The 23304-nt window shown below is 37.0% G+C and overlaps 1 protein-coding gene across 1 annotated transcript in view; it reads left to right on the top strand.

Annotated features, from left to right (window-relative positions):
* The window catches only part of LOC139686368 (oxysterol-binding protein-related protein 9), a 360366-nt gene that overhangs the window by 267623 nt on the left and 69439 nt on the right, over positions 1–23304 (top strand). The window contains exons 2-6 of the mRNA XM_071583557.1: positions 8067–8345; positions 11343–11441; positions 12339–12416; positions 19562–19612; positions 21805–22036. Of these exons, the coding sequence (XP_071439658.1) occupies positions 8067–8345; positions 11343–11441; positions 12339–12416; positions 19562–19612; positions 21805–22036 (739 nt within the window). The remainder of the gene's footprint in view (positions 1–8066; positions 8346–11342; positions 11442–12338; positions 12417–19561; positions 19613–21804; positions 22037–23304) is intronic.

The raw sequence follows: 23304 nt of genomic DNA, 5'->3' as shown, positions 1-23304 counted from the left end.
CTCGTCCTTTGCTTCATGACCTTTCAATTGTCCATTTTTCTATATGTCATCCTTCACGAAACCTTATCGCGCAATCATTCATTATTCTGGAATTGCCTTTTTTTTGCATCTCTTGGGATAGAAATATATTTTTCTCACTGAAATTATTGGTTTGAAAAAATCGGGGAGATTGATTTTCTTAAAAAAATCAATGTGGTCGATCGAATCTGAGTGAACAACTGGTGTGTGTGACTTGTCAAAACTTAAGGGTGAGATTAGCGGCTCCTAGGAATCAGTTCGAGCCATTTCCAAGTAAATGCATTGAAATTTAAACGTATTTTCCATGGAAATCCGGTTTATTTTGGCCATTGTAATATCCCTGTGTGAATTTACGTGGGAGGTCTTGAATAGATTTCCGCCAGTGTTTGGATTGATGCATTGTTTTACGTACCGTACGTACTACTTCCTTGCCCCATATTATCGTATTTCAATCCTTGTTGTCTTTTGTGCGCTCGCAATTCCCCGAACGCGGGAGTTCGGGATATAGTATGCCAAAATACGTTCTTTTGGTACCCTTTCCACCGTAGGTAGTTCCCTAATAACGCATCAAACCTGGTGATCGTAAGAAATCAGGGTATCCATTGTTTAGATGCGGCTCTTATTGAAAAGCAGATGCATTTTTACATCTTACATTACATGGCTCTGCCTTCTGTTGCAATTTACTAGCACATATCTTAGGGTGAGTGGAGCCTCCCCTTCCTCATAATCTTGGATTCCAAGCTGACTGATACCTTTATACTGCTAGCATAATATTGTCTTCTTCCTGGGAAACCGCTGTTGACATGGGGAAAATAATTGGTGTTCTTATTGTGAATTTCACTCTATGTATGGTGGCTAAGAGCTAGGTGAGCTTTGTCCTAGCTCATCAAATCAATTTACGATTTCACCCCTGCAGTTTTTTCCTTGGAATCAACCTTCATCATATCCAGTTGAGTTTTCGTTCTTGCATCTTCTGAATTACCAAATCTCTTCTAGTCATTTTGAGTTCCTATGTGTTAGATGGGGATTACAAGAATTATTATCCTTTCCCATTACGCGTCTTTTCACTCTTTCTGAAGTATCTTAATATTTTTGGTGCTTGTTCAGAGCTTCAAATTACCCTACATATTGTAAGATACCAATGCCCGTTGAGTCTATCTGGGATAGTGTAACACTTGCTTTGTCCTGTAGAATCCGGGTCCGCCAAAACATAGGATGTCGCGGGAATCGTCCAACTCTCCCCCCCCCCAAACTTCATAAACCTTTTAATGTAATGAAAGTTGAAAACATTATATGCTTGGGGTTTTATAATTTAATTATGGTATAATATTTTATGAATGTGTTATAAACAGGTGATGTGCAACATTTCTTGTCGACTCGTAAAAACCCGTAGCCAAAGAGGTAATGTTTTTTAAACTATGAAATGATGCAGTAGTAGTCGTAGTATTTAGGGGAGGCGACCTACAGCTGAGATCATTTGCGCCATTAGGGATGGACAGGAAAGGACAAAGGGTGGAGAGGAACCCGGCGTCGGCATTAGCCTACTCTTCACGAAAGGCGCCAAGGGGTCAGCAGTTTAACGTCCCCATCCGACGGACAGCATACTCACTCAAAGTGCCTTCCACAAAGCACCTCAAGTAGGGATCGAGATACCTCTGAAAATATTCAACGCCGCCGGGATTTGAACCCGGGCCCTCTGAGTGGTATGAAATGTAAGTACATACATCAGTCTCCCCAACGTATCATCTGTACCCTTGGTAAAGTGGAGCTTTACAGCGTTAACGGTGGAAGACCTCGGCAAAAATCCCGGACCAGAACAAAGATTTAAATTTTATGTGAGAAAAGTATTTCCTGAATAACGCAAAACCATGTACATGTATATGAGTTCATTATTTTTGTTGCCCGTGAGCTAAATTACCTTGAGGGATTTTCAACGACAAGTATTTCGTAATAATGCATAGGATTGTATTATCTTCTGCCTAGGCACGAAAAGTCGATATTTAAATAAAATTGAACTTGACTGGTTGACTCTAAGGTCTTTTTGAGTCTCTTAGTACGTTGCTTGAGTAAGGTCTCATTGACTTGGCTGACTCATTGTCACGACGCCGGTACCGGCCCAATGGAAAGGTTTCTTTCGCTGGTTGGACTACATTTAGATATGCAGCTAGTATATGGGATCCTCATGAAGTAAGTTTGATTGCTGAATTTGATCGCGAGAAGCTAGGAGCTAGATTTGTAAAACGTGGCTATAATAAACTTAGTAGCGTATCCAAAATATTACAGCTGCTAGGGTGGGAGTCACTCACGTAGCGAAGGTTAAATTACAGATTGAAGCTCTTGCATATATTAGAAGGGAGTCTCTTTAGCAGTGTTGTTTGAAATGTATTATTACCCCCATCGTACTACGGTAGGAGAGATAATGTTAATGAAATTAGAGAGATCAAGTGTAGAACAGAGAGATTTAAGATGTCATTTTTTCCACGCACGATAAGGGATCAGAATAACGTCCGACCGCGGTAGGGGTAAAAATATTCGGGTCAAAATTAGTATGGTGTGTATTCATCCCCTGCCACACACCCTACCGGTGGCAAGGTACTAAATGAAAGGTGTGACGCACCTTTCCCTCGCTACCCGAAAGATTAGACTACTCCAACAGCGAAGTAACCAAAGGAGTCGTCTCTTGTTTTTGCGTGTGTCATGTTTCGACTTGGCTATGTTTCGGACAAAATTACTCCCGTGTCGCCAGCCAGCAGGTCAGCAGCGGCGGAGCAGGGCGGTTCGGAAAACCCATGAGAAATTTCGCTCGTACCCTGAGCAGTTTAATCGCTGCAGGTGGAACCACAAGCCCGGTCAGAGTGTTGTTCAGTCAAATCTTCCAAGCGGGGAGGATGCAGAATTTAAATGATTCGAATATGTTGTGCCTGGCTACAGCATGCATCCCTACGGGATATCCCTACATGCTGTTCATTTCTCAGAATGCTATATGCTGTTGGGCTAGCCCTTCATGTAGGGCTATCCAGAAGCATTTTTCAGATATTGGAGGATGTCTTTAAAATCCTTTGAAGAGTTGCTGAACAATTTTATTGGGATCCAATGAAGGAAAATACGAACTTTTGTATTTTGATATCACAGAAGATATATTGATTGCTATTTCAAGATAGGTAAATCAGCCATGAATACACACTAATATTTTAATTGATAATACTCGTGAATATATATATATATATATATATATATATATATATATATATATATATATATATATATATATATATATATATATATAAATTCACAAACATAAAACGTAAATATATATATATATATTTATATATATATATATATATATTTATATATATTTATATATATGTATGTATTTATATGTATGTATATGTATATATGTATACCTATACACACACACACATTCAAACACGAAATCCCGCTATGTGGCGAACAAATACTATTCATTCGTACGGAAAAAGAAGTAAGGAAAAGAGATAGGAACACCATTAAAAGACGAGCATAATAAATTTTGTATTTTAATAATTTTGCTTCGCGTTAATAGATATTGCACATTGCAATCACCACAGAGATGACCTTCTTCGCTAATTTCAATGGGAAACTTTTATATTCCTGGCAGAAAATCAGATTATCTCTGCCCTGCGAATATCATTGAAATGAAGGAGAACCTCTGAGAAAAACATTTTGCGAAAGATGAGAAGGCAGTCGAAAATGGGCTTGAGCAGAAGGCCCGGCTTATTGGAGTTCACCTCTCTTCTCTTTTACCATTCGCTTGGATTTTGAAGAAAAAAACATTCTCAGAAATGAGGCTATTCGTCGCAAAAACTGCAGTCGTTCGCAAGTTTAAGAAAATATTATTTCATATTTCTTCACACCTTGTGCATTCGTTTTACATGACAATTGAAACATCTTTTTTGTAAAAACTCGTAAGACTCGCTGTGATAAATTAGCAAACAATGGGTAGTTGAAGTCGACTTCGAATTTCGACGGACTATAATTCAGTTTCGTCCTGAACACGCCTCCATTGCTGGGGGTGTTGTCTAAAAAATGGCCTGAGCAACGGAAGCCTCCGGAGAGCAAAATAAAGCCTTCAATGGGCAATATTTAAATTTTTAAATGGTAGGGCCGAAGAATTTTTCAAACGGGTGTATGTCGAAAAGCATTTTTTTTCGTGACACCTTATAAGCCCAGGATAATTATACCTAGCATTTCAGCCCTTTCAATTGAAACTTACGTAAGCTGTAAATCGAAATCTGGGAGTTTTGTTTGTTTTATTACTCTGGTTTAAATTGTTTTGAGTAAATATCTCTGTTAAATTAATCAGTTAAAAACGATCAATTGTCACATTTCAAAGCCATATCATTGGGAATTGAGTAGTGCTGTGTGACTAATTATCTCGATATGTCGTAAATATACCGAGCGCAAAGAGTGTTACTTATTCCCGAACTCGTGCACTTTGAATACCTCCTTGATAATTTTTTATGCGTGCCTCGCAATTTCTTGGCTTCGTCATCGAAAAACGATAATGTTGCGGTTGCCAATTCCCTGCCATTCACTTTAAATTCGTACCAATACTAAATCGATGCATATTAATGAAAATGAATTTGAGAATTGCATTTTGAAATCATGTTACGAACATTTTTTCAATTGAGATGCTGGTAGAAAAATTGAATTCCTTCAAAATAGGAGAATTGTACGATAGTTACTGCTTTTATTGCTGTTTGTGACAGGCTCTGGATAGTTCATGAACGCTAGGTAATGGATGACCTCTGAAGGTAGACCATCATTTAAGCAAAACACATTTTCGTCTTTGAAATTATGACTCTCAACAGAAACTGGGATGACTCTTTCCACCCCCGCTTGTGACACAAGCATTTCCGTTTCTGGAACGGCGTTGCGAATTTTACATCTCCTCGCGAGCGCACCGTCAGGAAACCGCTTGATGAGCATAGCCCTCAACGTACCCGCTGACCATGCAGGGAGATGTCACGCCTGCATTAATTATATAATTACCACTGCTCGGCATTTATTCTGCTATGTTTCAATGCTTCTGTGAGTATGAGGGACGCGAGAGACTGCTAGTTTTGTCACTCCATTCTTCCGGCGTGGGGCGTTTCGAAATCCGGCAATGGCGGGGCGTAATTCTAATGAATCTTGGCCACCAGTTGGCATCCTTACGCGTTCGTTCCTCTCCTCGGGGAAGGGGTAGTCGCGGCGACGACTCCCGACACCTGCCAGTCGGATATGCTGCAGTGGGGATGCTGTGGATTCCGTTTCACCTGCTGCGCAAACGAAATTGCGCCCTGCATACGTATATAGTGACCGGTGAAGCCGGATTGTGTTCCGGGAGCCTTAGGTCATCTTGCAATTAGCTCGTGCATAACCTTCCGATGGAAATATTTCACGTAGCGCTTATCTGCATTTCATGTGATGTGTTAGCGGGCCCTATATTGCGTGTACGAGTTTTTAAAGGAGTTTTAAATTTGCTTGTACATTTAAGAAACGGCCCGTAGGAATACGTGGATAGTTATTTTGGTGACGCTGAATGTTACATTTACACCTTGTCTAGCAATGGTAATGTTGAAATCGAGTAATCTGCCAAGGGATTATCCTTCGAGTAGGTACCTAGGTAGAAAAATATATCGCGACATTTATAAATTTCTTACGAATCCGATTTTAACGCAGTCCACAGTGCAGCGTTTCAGTGTGCATTGCATCTCATTTTGATCGCTTTTGCGCATAATGTTTTGACATTTTAAGGTTTCCCCAAGAAAAAATATCATTGATAATTGTTGACAAATATAATCCTTTGGTTAGACAAAAGGGGAAATTGTAGATTATCATTTCATAAAGAATGCATCTTATTATTAGTATTAAATGCATGCATCATTAAAAGAATGCATATTATCTAAGCATTAAATGTTTATCTCCGAAAATAGCATTTTTTTTCTTCCAGAATATAGTGTGCTTTTTGAGCTGCTGACAGAAATGTAGTTTTGGCCTTTGAAATAAAAAATTTCATTAAGCATTTTACACATTTTTTTAATGTGTATCCATCTGTAATAATTACACAGGAGAGGAGGAGTTTAAACTCATCTGGCACTCTATTAAGCTGTGTTAGGATAAATTCAAAGCCTCTTGTGTGCATTAAAGGATTGAGTTAATTAAAGCAATTACATTTTCATCAGTGAAGATAAGAGGATTTCTTCCACTTCATTGTGGTTAGATTCTTATTTCTATGAGGATGGGATGATATTGAGCACCATATGGCATCATTAAATATCGCTGATTAACCTCAATGGGCACTGTATTGTTGCTTCCTCAGTATTACCACCTCACCCTCATGACTATGAAATTGCCCCATTGCTGTGAGAAATGTATTCTCTCTTTCTCTGGATCAGGAGGCTATAACAAGTTCTATTTCAAATTAACTTTAGAGAATTATAGTCACTTAATATATAAATTTGGTCAGTGTTAAAATTTTTTAATTAGTTTGGTGAATTTCAATGCAACAATTTCAGAGTGTAAAAATTATTCTAAAAGTTACTGTTGTGGCATTAATGCAGTTTCTTTGGAATAGTTTGGTGAAGTTTAATGATATTAATTTTGCATAAAATGTCTCTGATATCTTGTGTTTGACCCGAGAATCCTTCACGAATCAAATATGCCGGGAAAGCACCAGATCTTACTTGTGTTTTACATTTTTGCATACTTATAAAAGGGTACATTATTAATAATATATCTCAATATCAATTTTAAGTTGTTGGTTGCAGTATATTCTTGTCATGGTAACATGTTTATCCATTTATAAATCACTCTGCAAGTGATGACAATTTAAATTGACCCTGAACAACTGACCATTTTCATTGGAAGAGTTCAAACAAATTAGAGGATTCAGTCAGAAAAATATCCTTAAACTTGAAGGTAAGAGGTAAGATAAGGTTTACTTGGTGCTAATCCCGACAGGTTTTGACCTTCATGCGTTCAGGGTAGTGGGAACATTTCCCTTTCCCTACACTGCTGTGGTTTTCTATGAAGTTTTGTTACCCAGAAAATATTAGAACCTGGGTTTTAGCAGTGGCACCTGAAGACATAACCATGATTTGAACTGAGTTCCATAGTTCAGTAGCCAATCACTTTTACCAATCAGATTACCTCACCACCATAGAAAAAGTTTATTTTAATGTTATGAACATGAAGTTATTTCCAAAGAAACTGCGGGAGATGCCGCAACAGTAACTTTTAACGGAGTCATCCGCTAATGTGCATTTCAATGCAACAATTTCAGAGCGTAAAAATCATTCGCCTTGACTGGGACTCGAACCCAGATCCCTCAATATCCGGTCGAGTGCTTTAGCCACTTAAGCTACCGAGGCGTCCTCTTAAACTCTGAAATTTTGGGGCTTTTAAAGGAACTAGATGTTATGACGAAATACCGTACATACAATGTCACATGTATTCGTAGTCGTGCGCGAGGCGCCACTGTCCACGAGGTTAAAGCCAACTTTTAAACACGTATGGTGTTTTCCCTTTGACAAATTCCAAAGAAACTGCGGGAGATGCCGCAACAGTAACTTTTAACGGAGTCATCCGCTAATGTGCATTTCAATGCAACAATATTTGCATTGTTGTTGCATTGAAATTGTTGCATTGAAATGCACATTAGCGGATGACTCCGTTAAAAGTTACTGTTGCGGCATCTCCCGCAGTTTCTTTGGAATTTGTCAAAGGGAAAACACCATACGTGTTTAAAAGTTGGCTTTAACCTCGTGGACAGTGGCGCCTCGCGCACGACTACGAATACATGTGACATTGTATGTACGGTATTTCGTCATAACATCTAGTTCCTTTAAAAGCCCCAAAATTTCAGAGTTTAAGAGGACGCCTCGGTAGCTTAAGTGGCTAAAGCACTCGACCGGATATTGAGGGATCTGGGTTCGAGTCCCAGTCAAGGCGAATGATTTTTACGCTCTGAAATTGTTGCAATGAAGTTATTTTCTTATTTATCAATATTTTTGCTATTTTCACAGAGCTGCGAGAAGATGATGAAGGGTGTGAGGAGAGGGTGCGTTCGCCTTAAGGGAGCAGTCATTGGGATAGATGATGAAGATGCCAGCACATTCACAGTGACAGTGGATGGGAAGACATTCCACTTTCAAGCAAGGAACCCGGAGGAGCGGGAGAGGTGGATTCGAGCCATGGAGGATACCATTCTTAGGCATGCCCCATATTTTCATTCAAGAAACCATCACCAGCGCCACCACTCTCCACCTCCACCATCTCTGCACCATCCATTTCAACAGCATTCTGTGAGTTGACAGCTGGCTAGGTTTTAAAATGTGATTCAGAAAAATAGGATTTCTAAATGTCGTTTCAGTAATTTTCTTTCACATGAATACATTGGGTCTGTCATTTCATTGAAATGAGTGATTTAATGTTTTGAAGAAACAAAACATCACATAGGGTAGCCATGCTGAAGGTGTGATTTCTGAGGAACTCTCAGGCAGCTCCAGAATACATTTATTTGTATTCATGGCTAGTGGTTAATTTACACAAATAAAAAAGCCTTATTTTTTAGATGTTGTAAAGAGGGAAATTAAAATATGTTAATATGATGTCATGCCACTTGAATCTAGGATGTAGTCAGGTAACACTTTATTGTAGTGGGTTATATCTGGCGTAATCAAGTGAAACTTGTACTGTTGGCTATTTTAATACATATTGACCCAACCAAGGCTTCCGAGGGTAGACTGGATATTTCTTATCTCGCTTTGGGGCAAAAAAATTAATGGTGGTTGGCTTAGAGGGCCTGGCTGGCCTAGAATGGCCTAAATGGCTTAGAGGGATATCACTTGTTGGGTAATTTGAGTGTATTCATAATGAACTAGTGGATTTTAGAGGGTAGAGCGGCCATTGGTGTAAGAGTGATGGAAAGGTATACTGGGCTAATTTTTGTGAATAAAAATTGTAGGCACTGGTTAATATTGGCAGGTTGACTACCAAGAACACAGCGGAAAGCAGCAAAAATTATGGAGGTCACTGCAATGTTAACAGTTGATATACATGTACGGGTTTATGTCCTGATGTTTGTAGGAGCTGGAATGTTACTAGTGGATTACTAATTTCAGAGAGGCACTTTTTTTTAATTTTTTAATCACAAGCTTTTACAAAAACAGTGAGATTTGTAGGTACAGTTTCATAGGATTCTAGAATTTTGTTTGGTTAGGGCCTGGTGTTGGTTATAGATCAGTGTAAGTCAGTGTTCAGTACATATCTCAATAGATCTTGAATGTTCAGAAGTATCTGGGTCACCAATCACTGTCATTGAATTAAGGAAGTATTTTGTTAGCTTGGTGTATAGGCTTTAATGCATGAATTCCTAAATATGTCTTAAGGATTGAGTTGACTTCAGTTGTTGTTTGGTTGAAGCTAATGTATGTGATAGAGGATCTGTTAGCAGATTTGTGGTTGGAGCAGAGGTTTGTGCAGTTGGAGCAAGGAATGACATTTTAATATTCATGTGAATGGTGGTTGCGAGTGAATTTCAAAGGTTTCACTGTGACTGTGTTGCTGTTGAACATGATTAAAAGTATTGAGGGTAGCATTAGAAGATTCCATCTGTGGGTAACTTGGTGGTTACATCATTTGGTGAAAATGGATGTGCCTGTATTAACCGAAGCCCTTTAATATCAGATTGGCATCGATGGACATCAGAGGCAATGACTTGAAAATGTTGGGAAGAAAGTACTCTAAAAGGAACTTGGTATCAAAATTTGTTTGACTATAATGGAAATATATTGATAGCTCAGGTAATCTTACCTCCTATGGGTAGCTCACAGGACTACAGAATATAGCCTTAGCCTTTTCAACCAGTGACATGAAATAATTTGAATCCGTAAGGGGAAAACTCTGCATACTAATGGTAAGACAGGTGCTATTGCACCCTTTGTTTGGCATGTGTTTTATTGGCAGATCACTTATGACCATGGAATCAAACCACTGAACTTGACTGGAAGGTAGGTTTCATAAATAAAGAAATAGCTCAACTGGCACTAAGCCTCTGAATTCACACAGTTTTGCTATTATCGGAGTTTTGAATTCAAGCCCTAGGTACTTCATCCAGTTGCTGAGTACTCCATACCATGCAACGACAAAACAAAAGTGCCTTGTTGAACTTCTGCACATAAAATAAAGGGATTGTATTGCTGAAGGGTTAACTATCAATCCTCCATCACCCACAACTATGTACACAAGTGGTGGTGCACCCAAGATACAGGAAACCAATACCCCAAAGGTATTAGGGTACAAAAACTAGAATAGTTGTCCCTAGCAAGAGGCAAGTGTTCGTATGAGTAATAAGCATTGGAATAATAGGTCACCTATAGTAGTTCACATAAAATCATGGTGCACACAAGTTCAGAGCCAGAAAAGGAATCACAAATGCAGTTGATGACTGTAAAAAGTGCAGTGGTTCACTCTCTGGAATCCTACCTCTTAAACATGGTGAAAATGGAAGATATCATGTTTCCATATCCTATTTTGCTCCAGAAATAATAAAATAATTTAATTAGTAAAAACACAGCAATAATAAATATAATCTAGACCCAGTTTATTAATGTAAAATTTTTAGTGATTTATTTTGATGAACGTAATTTTTATAAAATTTCGTAGTATGATAGCACACCACAGAGAGTGAAAAGATATGTTCACAAAAGCCTACCGTATGAGCTAACGAGGTACGTTCACTGCTGCAAAATGGTTAATAAGCTCTCAAAGAATGTTGGCAGTATCACATGAAGGTCAAGAAACACTCTTCAGTGATATGTCATTCACTCATGATGGTGATCACCATAGACATGAAATGTCTGGGTTTGGTTTTGGCAATTATGAAGTATATTGAAATGTAATGAAATAATTGACTGTGTAATTCCACACACTTTATTTAAAAACACGACCCAGGTTTCGACGTTGAACGTCATCACTGATGATGACGTTCAACGTCGAAACCTGGGTCGTGTTTTTAAATAAAGTGTGTCGAATTACAAAGTCAATTATTTCATTACATTTCAATATGTTATGCAAATTCCACAAAGTTACGCCTTGAGAAAACAAAAAAAAATTTAATTATGAAGTAGTCCTTGAAGAGCAGTGGCCAATATTTGGAGGATAACAAACAAGGAAATAGTTTTACATGCATTCAGACTTTACTTTATAGTTGGTATATTCATTATTATTTTTACTCTAAGTTGTTAGGATTATAAAACAAAAAAATATTAAAACGAGCAATTTAAAACATTCTTTTCCAGAAAAAAGTGATGGAGTATGAAATGCCAACCATTCAGGACTTTGACAAGAAGGTGGTAGAGGCTGATACATTCCTTCAGATACTCATAGAACAAGTTAAGGTAAGACATTGGTGATTACACGTAAATGAATCTAATCCACCTATTCATCCTGCTGTTCATCTTTTGCCGTTTTAACATCTTGCTTCTTTTCCTTGCTTTTATGTTTGTTCTGTTTCATCCGAAAACTAATCATATTCACACATTTTGACATCTTGTTTTCATTTTAGTCATTCTATAGTTTTTCATCAAGTTGAAATGCATCTGGCACTTGCAAAAAAATTTGCTGCTTAGCAAAATCTAATCTTTTGGAAACACTGCTTGTGGTTTATAAATGTTGTTAACCTTTCTTATTGTTCTATGACAGCATTTCAATTTTCTGTATTTTTTTGCTGCCGTGGGCAAAATGTTGTCCTCAAATTAGATCCTGCTTTTACTTTCAGATACCATTCATTGATATTTGGACAGGAGTTTGAAAATTGTAAGGGCACTTTTTAAAAATTATTTGTAAAACAGTAGTTTTTCCTGTGTAGTGGAATGTGCTATGAGTGTCCCCATCATGAATTTTACGTGCTGTACTTTGCTCATAAGAAATATTTACAAGTCTCATTTGTCAATTTTGTATGGTGCACAGATTGCCAGTAGTGTCTCAATATAATTCAGTTGCTTCCTATTCAGTAAATGAGTCTGTTATTTATGGTAAGCTCATAATGTGTGAAACATCCTATAGTGTAATTAGTTAGTATCTCTCTCCCAAGGAGAAACTTAGTCTGCCCTTGCAGCAGCATATGTTAGGGCATTGGGTGTATTCCCTGCATGGTTTTTGAAGTCCCCTGTGGGTACCTAATTAATGGGGTTCATTTTTACTAAGTACCTATCTATCTTCAGAATTTTTGGTATGGGAAGAATTAAATAAAAAATCATTTTTCATCTATCATAATGGTCCATTCTTTTTTTCAGGCATTAGATGACAGAATTGGGAAAGTTGAAAATCAAGAAGAAAAGCAAAATCTTGTTACCATCTACGATATGGCCAATGTGAGTTTTTTTTCCTTTTTATTTCCTATGTATATTCACTGTTGAAGATAAGAATCATTGCGTCATGATTAAAGAAACTTTATGGTTGACTTTTAGTCACCTAATAATGTGTAGGTCTCTGACATAGGGATAGGTAGGGGTTTATTTGTTGGTTACACTATAGGAAAGAGACCATGCAATTTGGTGGTCCTTTATTGTTTGCACATTATGTAATGATAGTGAAACTTTGAATTTATGAACATAAAACTTACATTATACTTGAATTCATTATTATTATTAAGATTATGCATAACTCCCTTCATTCCATTCTACTTGCCTATTCTATTCTTCCACCAACCTGAATTGCCTGGCATTTTCCCCTTTTGCCTTCCATCTATTCTTCAACGTTCCATCACCAACCAAAATATTCTTTGTATCTTGAAGTTACGAGGGTCATCCGGAAAGTAGTACCCGTTCGTGCCGCATGAAGTGCTGACGACGCGAGTAGCCGCTGGACGAGGTCAGATAGCTTCAGTGGCTTGTCTGCCTTCTCTGAGCCAAGTTGCGTGACGCTAGCATTGCCTGTGTTGTTTCTGTGATTGTTTACAATGTTTAAAAAAATTGAGAACGCCGCCAGTTGTGAAGTGAGGGCAGTGATTAAATTCCTCAATGCAAGAAACGTTCGCCCATGTGATATTCATCGCCAATTAAAGGAGGTGTATGGAGACAATGTAATGGACGAGTCGTCTGTTCGGCGGTGGTGTCGCAACTTCAACATGGGGAGGGGGAACACACACGACGATGAGCGTTCGGGGAGACCGTCTGTCATTACAGACCAACTGGTGAGCTCAGTTGACGAATTCGTGAGGAACGATCGGCGCGTCACAATTGATGACACCTGTGAGCATTTTCCCAATGTTTCTCGAACAATTGTTCATGAAATTGTTAAACACCATCTGCATTATGCAAAAATTTGTGCAAGATGGGTCCCTCGCGTATCTCAATGAGCTGGCGGCGAAGGACTATGCAGCAGGAATACAGAAACTTGTCACACGTTATGACAAATGCCTTAATTTGCTTGGAGATTATGTTGAGAAGTAGTTTAAAGTATCCTCTTTCAAATAAAATTTTTTATGTTTGTTAATATTTACTTTTGTGTCTTTATTTCACGAACGGGTACTACTTTCCGGATGACCCTCGTACATCCCTTATTGAGTCTCATCTGCTGACAGTATTATTCATGGCCATCAAATCTTCAAATTTATGATATTTTAACCCAGAATTTACCAAAAATTCACCATCAGACCACCACCATACTGGTCAATATCTTGTACTTTATCAAAGCTTTCAGTCTTCTCTCAGTTTTTTTATAAATAATTATCATAGTCATTAAAATAAGCTTTTGATGGCAAAGATGGCATTAATGGATTATTTTAATCGATTTTTAAAATGATCGTTGGGCCATTTACGTGGCAGTGTGTTTATCTGAACCATATGAAATGTTGTGCTTGTTTTTCAAGTGGGAGTGATTTTTTTTTTTAATTTCTTAAAACAGCACCAGAGTTATTGACTGACCTTAGTTATGTGTTATTTTGTTTTAAAATTAATTTATGTTACTTTGTTGTGGTCAAAATAAAATAAATACTTGAAAAATCAAGGAGAAGTGAGTAATTATTCTGCAAATGCAGAATTCTGTAGATATATGTATATAGACACAAAAGCTTTTATTCAAAAAAGCTCCATATTGATTAATATTTATTGCACCTGATTGCATAAACACAATTTTGCTCTAGGAATTGTTTGAACTTTTTAACCTTTGGCATTTATAATTTATAAAGTGTGAAAATATACTTACAAAATATTCCCCCTAACCTCAAATTTATGTCAACCTTGATTTTATATATTTTAAACTTGTCCCTGCGAAAACCTCAAATCAAGACTTCATTCTAACTGAAAAACTAAATTGATTCCCTGAATCATTCTGGGCCTTAAAGTGCTAGAAATCATTGACATGAAAACCTCTAACATGATATTGCACAGGAATGTTAGCATTTCTCATTCTTTCTCCTCTTGAAAAACTCTTCACTTTCGAAAATCTTTCATTTCAAAGTAGCTGCTATTCTTTATTATCATCAACTAAGGCATCAAGTATCTCTTTTTATTTCATTTAATTATACAAATGTACGCAGAATTTTTATTGGGTTTGTTCCACATTTTCATGCTCTTTTTTGTAACTAAATCCAGCATTGTTTGATGACTAACTGAAAAAGCTAATGGATGCATTTTAGGATGAATGGTAAGGAATGAGCATTCCAATAGTATGGGATGTGAACAAATGATTTCAATTGAAACTTTACTGTTTTGTGTAGAAATTGGTGGTAGAACTTGTGCAAAGCAAGAAAGAAATATACTCTTTACTCTTAGTATCACATGTAATAGCATTGAACATCATTAGAGACACATAATTTCCCTTCAATTTGAAAAAAAGAGATGATGACCTACAGAGCTCAGAGTGGGATTCAAGATATTTGTAATGCCTCCTATGATGTCCTGAGGACATGCATTTTTCCATTATTTCATACCCTTTCAAGGAGATCTACATGGATGATCATGCTAAACAATGATCTGCTACTTTTGTTTGGGTGGGAGTGTACCATATGAAATTTATTAAGAGAAGCTAAAAATTGTGACATTGGTTTTAAATTAATAGTGGTTACCTATAATTATTGTACTAACAATCTAACCAATATCTCTAAGCACAGAAGTACTTCCTTAGCATAATATCAGGCCAAAATGAGTGCAGCATATTTGTATGGTGAAGTTAGTTGCCCTGGTTTATGAAGATTGGAAACCTTAATGCAATTATTTCCCTGACATTCGCCATTCTTAAAATATTAACTGCCTCACAGTTGGTAAAAGGCAGAACATAGGTTTTGTCAATCAATAATAAAAATATGCTTATCATCTGCATGGAACTTTAAGGGCAAGAATGGGAACATTTGAGTCTAATTTCTCAATAAATTAGTTAATTTACTTAAACATAGAACTAATGTTTGAGGAAAATAATATTCATTGTATATTATAAGAGTATGGTTGAATTATTTTACAGGTTTTACTTATGTGCTTGTGGGGGGATAAACTATGAAAAAGTGTGCTGAATGTCCACACTTCAACAGATTTATCAGTTTATGAGAAGTGTTTCATTGAAAACTACTTAGGAATGAAATTACAAAGAGCATCATTAGGCATCACTCAAACAAAAAATCTTTAAATTCTTAGTGTTTCAATGTCATCCCAATACTCAGTGGAAGAAACTGTACAAAATATAATTGGTCACATTGTTGCATTCAACTTGCATGGAAAACAAAACTTTCATTTTCTCCACCTACATGTTCTCAAAATGATTGATACCATAAGTTATTTACCTCCATAGATTATTGTTTAAATGACTTGGGGGATGTAACTAAAATTTGAAAAATGACATAGCCCTCGTTGTGGACTGCGCTCCATCAATTGACAAATGCAAGACAATTTACTTTTTCATCTACTTGTCAACTCACAACATCTCTTTCTAGATCATACCCTTTCCAAGGTCACTGTGCCAAAACTGTGGAGGAAACCAATAACCATGCCATCACCAACCATTATGTATTTTCATCTTATCCCATCTCTTTTCCAATGAAATGTGGACTTAAGTTCTGTTCGAATGTGTATCTGTAATTGAAGGAAAATGTTATCTTTAGATTAGATAATGCTTTGAGATGTGTGAATTGAGTGGAACCAAGAATTCAAAGAAAGTGGCTGTAAATGTTGCATGACAATTAATTGCTATAATTCAGTGAGTGTAACTGAAGCCACAGCGTTTCAGGTAATTAGATAAAAATAAAATTTGCAATTAGACATGATCAGTCACATACCTACTAGACCATGCTTTGATTGTGCAAAGCTGTCTCTTCTTATGTCATTTCTATGCCAGTAAGTTAAACATGGCAACTTGAAATCACCATTATGTCTCTAGGTTTTCATAACAAAGTCAGTTAAATTGTCGTTTGCCTATAGAAAGAACTGCAGGAGATGCCGTGGCAGTAATTTTTAATGTAGTCATCCGCAATCCACAGCATGGCTTGGTAGCTTAACTAACCAAAGTATTCAGCTGGATAATCAAGGAATTCAGGTTCGAATCCACGTCAAGGCGATTGATTTTTTTAATAATTATTGATGAAATTTTTGCATTTTTTCACTTATACTGGCAAATCTAGTGTCATTCCTCATCCATCTTATAGCACTTACAAACACTTGTTTGTTGTTTGGCAAAAGAGGGAGCACTCTTTGGCTGTTGTACACTATCACCTCATTCTATGTATGCACATGGTGAGGGGACATGTCCTTACAGTGCTCAACAAAAGTGGAAGTGTGTTATGGCCTGGGAGTATACTTAGTGGAGGAAAGTTGTCATTAAATAAAGTGTGGAAATGGAATCTGAAGATTGGCACCAGATACAGAGATTGCAGGTGCTGGTTCCTTGTTACATTCACTGAGAAGAGGATTAAGGATTGTGTACAGGGTGGATGGAATTGTGAAAATTGTGGAAGTGGGAAAGCCTAAAAGCAATGTTTGCAAAGAATGACTCATTGATTGACAGACTTGAAATCAAACTGAAAATGGCAAATAATGTTATAAGAACCTTGAATGAAGGAACTGAGAACCCAGCTTGATGCCAAGGATGGGGAGTACATGTCAGTGAATATTTCACATAGCAAGAGACATGAGAGAAAGCTTCAGTTCACCCAATACTATGAACCAGCAAGAAGCCCTGGTGCAAGGGCCAGAGACACTTCTACCAAAATTGACTCTGAGCAAAAGTATTTCACCAGCGTTAAAACTGTGATAGCAGCTAAAAATGAGAAGGCAAACTGGAGGATCATGGAGGACCCCCATAATTAGATTCAGTGGGAAACTAAGTGAAGAAGAAAGTAACAAAAGTCTCGTAAAGTCGTAAAAAATTTGTATCGATATCTTTGCTATTAAAATGTCCATAAAAAATGTTATTTCCTTTCTGTATAACCCTTGTAATAGCAGATTAGTAGACCAGGAGTAGATAGAAGATAGCAGATAATAGTAGATAGAAGATTAGTGGGCCAGGAGTTGTTGCTTTTTCCAAAAATCAGCCTGTATTCAGGGTAGGTCATTTTTGTGAAACGCAACTCCTAGGTTTATGCCAGGATATCGGTGATACAATAAACAAATGTAAGTCAGGGAAATTGTATTCACAGGAGGCAAAGGTCACATTGGAGATTCCCCTGATTAGCATTCTTGGGCCTTTACTTTTCCTAATTAATGTGAACGACCTTCCTGAAAACTTGAATTCCAAAGTAAGACTTTTTTCTGATGTCTGCACAATTAATAGGAGGCAGAATGGGGACCATACCATCCTCCAAAATGATGAAGACTATATCTCTGAGTGGCTCAACAATAATAAATTGCCGTTAATGTAAGCAAGAGCATGCACATTACTTTCTTGAATAAGAAAAGTAAAGTGATAAACCCTATGCATTTTTTAGAGACACAATCCCAAATACTTTCAGCGCACCCACAAAGAGGAAAGCTTTGCATAGTATTAGGGTCACCAATACTTGAATAAAATACTATGGTATCTACATGAGGAAGGTCATCGGCTATAGTAGATTGATTTAGATCATGCTGAAAAAGATTGGCATCCAAGGGAATGAAATTTTAAGAGTCCATTTTTGGTTAGAAGGCTAGAAACACCAGGTCATCGTGAGCAAAGGAGACTTATGAAGAAGGAGATGGTCTGATACATGAAAAGGTCGAAGCTGTCTATAGGCAATAAGAAGTTACTTCAAGGAGCACACTGCAAGATGCAATACGATTTTAGATAAGATATATGGTACAGTTACTTTATATGAGGATAAATGAAAGATAGAAAATATTTTAGAATGAAGGGGAATTCAGGACAAAATTGATGACGAGATAATGTACGAGGGTCATCCGGAAAGTAGTACCCGTTCGTGAAATAAAAAGACAAAAGTAAATATTAACAAACATAAAAAATTTTATTTGAAAGAGGATACTTTAAACTACTTCTCAACATAATCTCCAAGCAAATTAAGGCATTTGTCATAACGTGTGACAAGTTTCTGTATTCCTGCTGCATAGTCCTTCGCCGCCAGCTCATTGAGATACGCGAGGGACCCATCTTGCACAAATTTTTGCATAATGCAGATGGTGTTTAACAATTTCATGAACAATTGTTCGAGAAACATTGGGAAAATGCTCACAGGTGTCATCAATTGTGACGCGCCGATCGTTCCTCACGAATTCGTCAACTGAGCTCACCAGTTGGTCTGTAATGACAGACGGTCTCTCCGAACGCTCATCGTCGTGTGTGTTCCCCCTCCCCATGTTGAAGTTGCGACACCACCGCCGAACAGACGACTCGTCCATTACATTGTCTCCATACACCTCCTTTAATTGGCGATGAATATCACATGGGCGAACGTTTCTTGCATTGAGGAATTTAATCACTGCCCTCACTTCACAACTGGCGGCGTTCTCAATTTTTTTAAACATTGTAAACAATCACAGAAACAACACGGGCAATGCTAGCGTCACGCAACTTGGCTCAGAGAAGGCGGACAAGCCACTGAAGCTATCTGACCTCGTCCAGCGGCTACTCGCGTCGTCAGCACTTCATGCGGCACGAACGGGTACTACTTTCCGGATGACCCTCGTACGTTAATGGAGGCATTAAAAGTGAAAATATGCACTAATTAGGGACAGTGTTTGGGGAAACACTACAAGGACTTCTCCAAGTGCATGAATCAAATATGTAATGGCAAATGTCAAAGTGAAGAAGTATGAAAAATTAAGATTTTATAATAGGTTGATTGAATAAAGAACTAAATGTCCGATTTTTGACCATATTAGATGATGACTCAGGTTAATGATCTTTTGTATATATTCTACTAAATGAATTTCCATGAGTTAAATTGTCACTGCTAATTTTAGTTACATATCTGACTGGTCTCATTATTGCATACTCTGCGCAATTCGTTTGCAACCTTCCTCTTTGATTGACTATGTTCTCCAATGATACATAATTTCTCATATGTATAAAATATATTTATAATTTTTTTTAATTTCAGGAGATGCTGGAGTCGATTAAGCACTCAATAGTTTTACTTCAGATAGCAAAGGTAAGAAAAATATGTAATAAAAACACAAATTTGATGCACCATGCAGTAAATTTGCAGATGCTGCAATTAGCATACTATATACACACTATCATACAATATCATCTATGTTTAAGTGCAAAACTTTATAACCAAGACTCAGGCTGCATGTAATTTTTGTCCAAGAGAAGGCTGCACTGTTGGTGTTTACTGCTTCCATGATGGGACAACATTTTAAGTGGTTTTGTTCTAACTTACACTGTTCGTGATTAAATAAATTTAATATTACTTAGAAGAGTTAATGAATTCTTCTATCTAATATTCTATCTGGGTGTATTGATGCCAAAGTACAACCTGAACATTTAATAAATATATGTAGTAGACAAGCTACATGTTTTTATTTGTGGGCTTTGCAGAGCTATTTGTGGCAGAATTTTTTGCCTCTGTGATTTAATACTTAAATGATGAAAATTCTGTAAATATTTAAAAGTTGGGCTGGCGAGAGAAAGTTCATACACCCTGACAGTATGTAAACGTAGGTCACCTAGTGAACATGGAAGTGTGATCACCCTTCTCTTCCAAACTTGTTGCTAGCTAAGCTTGATAGCTCATTATTGCTCTTGGAAAAATGGTGTAATATTAACAAACTGTCGGTAAATGTACTAAAAACAAATTATATTTAATTTTAAAAAAGAAGGGAATTGCCTCAGTTAGACCTATGCTTTAAAGGCCAAACCATTGAAAGGGTACCAAGAACCAAGTTTTTAGGTTTGTCTATTTATGAGTCCATGACTGGGGTATTCATACCAATGGCCTATGCTCCATTTTGGCTAAACGTGGATGTATTTTATGGGATCTTGCAAAATTTGTTTATTTAAAGATACTAAAAATGGTATACTTTGGCAACTTTTAGTCACATATGAGCAATGGAATTATTTTCTGGGGAGCATCACCTGGCTTCTGTAGGGTTATTATATTGCAAAAAAGATGTATTAGGTATATAGCAAAAATACCTCCATGGCAAACTTGCATACCCCATTTTAAAGAATTGAAAATTATAACTTTACCTTGACTATATATTTATTACTTATGTATGTATATTAAGGATAATATGAAAGAACTAATCACCAATGCTTAAGTACATGGGCATAATATTCGACATAGTGTTGATGTACATTTATTCTACCAGTCTTCTGCTATGTGTAATAAAAATCCCTCACATGTGGTCGTCAAAATTTTCAACTATCTACCACCAGGCATTATATCTGCTTCCTCTTGGGGTACATTTAAGAAACGCCTCGAGCATTGTTCAATAGATAAATGCTATTATAGTGTGGAAGAGTTTCTAGAGTCTTTGGGATGCTGAAACAGCTGATTGCTTGTTCTCTGAATTGCTCTATCTTTTACTTTGTTAAGCCCTGGGACCAATAAAATTTATTATTTATTTTATAAAATTTATTTTCTGGAGATTCTCATTTAGAATCACCTTTTAAAAGACCTCTCAGTATATCATTATCTGTTACAGCATGATGAGCAGCCATTTTGGAAGGGCTAAACAATACCATTCCGATAAAAGCACATCATTGATGTAGAAAGATAAAACAAATTAAGTCCTCCATGTGTTATTTTATGTTTGGCATTATGATAGACTAATGTTTAACTGACATTGATTTATTAGCAAGGAAATACAACAAGTGGTATAAATTCAACACAATAATAATTTGAAGAACAAATGATGCTATATCTGAGTAATCTCCAGACATTGTTATACTCAACAGAGATGATTAGCAATCTTCTTTTCAATCAATATTTAAGTGGATGGCATAAAATTTAAAAATTACCTATTAGAAATTTGGAAATGGTTCAGAGAAACTCGGGTAGAAGATTTTCATTTCCAAAAAAATGTAATTGGAATTCAAAATGTACAAAACTCACTAATTTTGATAGGTGAAAGTGCTTCATGGTAAGAAGATTATTGTACTGCCTTTCTAATTGTGAGCCAAATTTAATTTTTCACAAAATCAGTATTATTGAAAAGTAGTTGTGGTAAATTAAAAAAAAAATTAAATCATAAGATAAGCATTATAAGATTTTTGCTGAATCTCTGGCCTCACCCTTCAAAAATGGTATGATATATTTGGTTCTTCTAGGGTTAAAATTGATTCTGATTTTTTTGCTGCAAAGTAGTTAAAATATTTTAATCTTGTTGTCCACAGAATACAGCTCATCCAGTGAATGGTATTTATCAAGCTACTGGATCCAGTATTACTTCAGGCAGCCATTCATCGCAAGAGTTCATCCCTTCACTCTCCCCGATATCATTAACCACTCATTCAAGAGACTCCCATACACCAGCAGATGCTTCAGGAGTCAGAATAACAGATTTGGGTCGTTTGCAACAACCACCAGGACTGATGGAAAATCCCAAGGATAGCCATACATTATTACGTAAGAATTATTGTAAATATTTACTTTTATTTGATGTAGAGAACTTACTAAGGTTTTCAGAGTATGCTACAGTATTTTAAATTAGCCAGTAAACTATTGAACTTGTAAAATGGAACCTCATAATATGAGCATAATCTGTTCTGCTTTCTTTTACATAAAGCAAAAAGTTTAGGTAAATAATGGGGTAAATTGCCTGGATTGCAGTGGGTAATTCCGTTTAAAAAATGATTACCAGTAATCCATTAAAGTACAATAAATCTCCTCGTAGTGTAGATGGTGAAAATATTCTGGAGCAACCTTGGAAAACATTTCTGATTATCTATTGCTTGAGTGTTAAATGAGAGATTTATCCTTGCATGAATGTCATACCATCACCAAAATTATAACCTTCTGGCATACAAGGTCTGTCCCAAAAGTAGTTGGACTGAGTTAAATAAAAAACATTTATTGCCAGAATGGATACATTCATTCTAAAGTCTTCAAATTAGCACCCTTGTGTATCTAGAAATGCTGCCAGTGGGTCTTCCATGCCTTGTGGAAGGCGGCGCCCAGAATGCTGCTAAGCTCCCTCGTCACGACTGGGTGTAATGCTTTCACTGAGTTGTGGTTACATCCTTTCAGCATGGATTTGAGGCGGGGGAAGAGGGAAAAGTCCTGTGGGGCAACGTCTGGGCTGTAGGGTGGCTGAGGCATGGTCTAGAAGATCTTGACAGATCAGCATGCAAGTTTCCTTTTGTTCATCTGAGAGCACTTGCTTTTCTAATAACTGGTTCATGATGCAGCTTAACAAGGTCACCTTGTGGAGGTTTTGCTAGCAGACGATCTGCATTCTGCAAAGGCTGGAAGCTAACTGCCACCAGCCTCCAGGCTTTCCTGAGACTCTGCTCCCTCAAACCCAGTCAGAGAAACCACCGCCTGTCTGTCCGTGTATCCAGGAAATAAATAAGTCTTACTACTTTTTGGACAGACCTTGTGTATGCCAGGTTTTATAATATCTCATTAAACTGAAGGTTGACTTTAACCTCCTGTTAAGACCAAACTGCTCAACAATTCAATGCATATTAGCGGATGAAGCCATTAAAAGTTACTGTCGCGGCATCTACCGCAGTTTCTTTGGAATTTGCTCAACAATTGACTGATGGTGTTACTGCAGGTACCATGTTCATATTCAATACGGAGTAATCCTATTTGCTTAAAAAGTTGGATTTTTCAGTTATCTCTGCATTAAGTTAACATTCACATTGACTTATGATTGACTTTAACAAGAC

This window comes from Hetaerina americana, unplaced genomic scaffold, assembly GCF_022747635.1.
Source record: "Hetaerina americana unplaced genomic scaffold, ioHetAmer1.1.p SCAF_14, whole genome shotgun sequence".
Lineage (NCBI taxonomy): Eukaryota > Metazoa > Arthropoda > Insecta > Odonata > Calopterygidae > Hetaerina > Hetaerina americana.
Note: the sequence above shows the minus strand (reverse complement) of the source record. Positions and strands in the feature narration are given on the sequence as shown.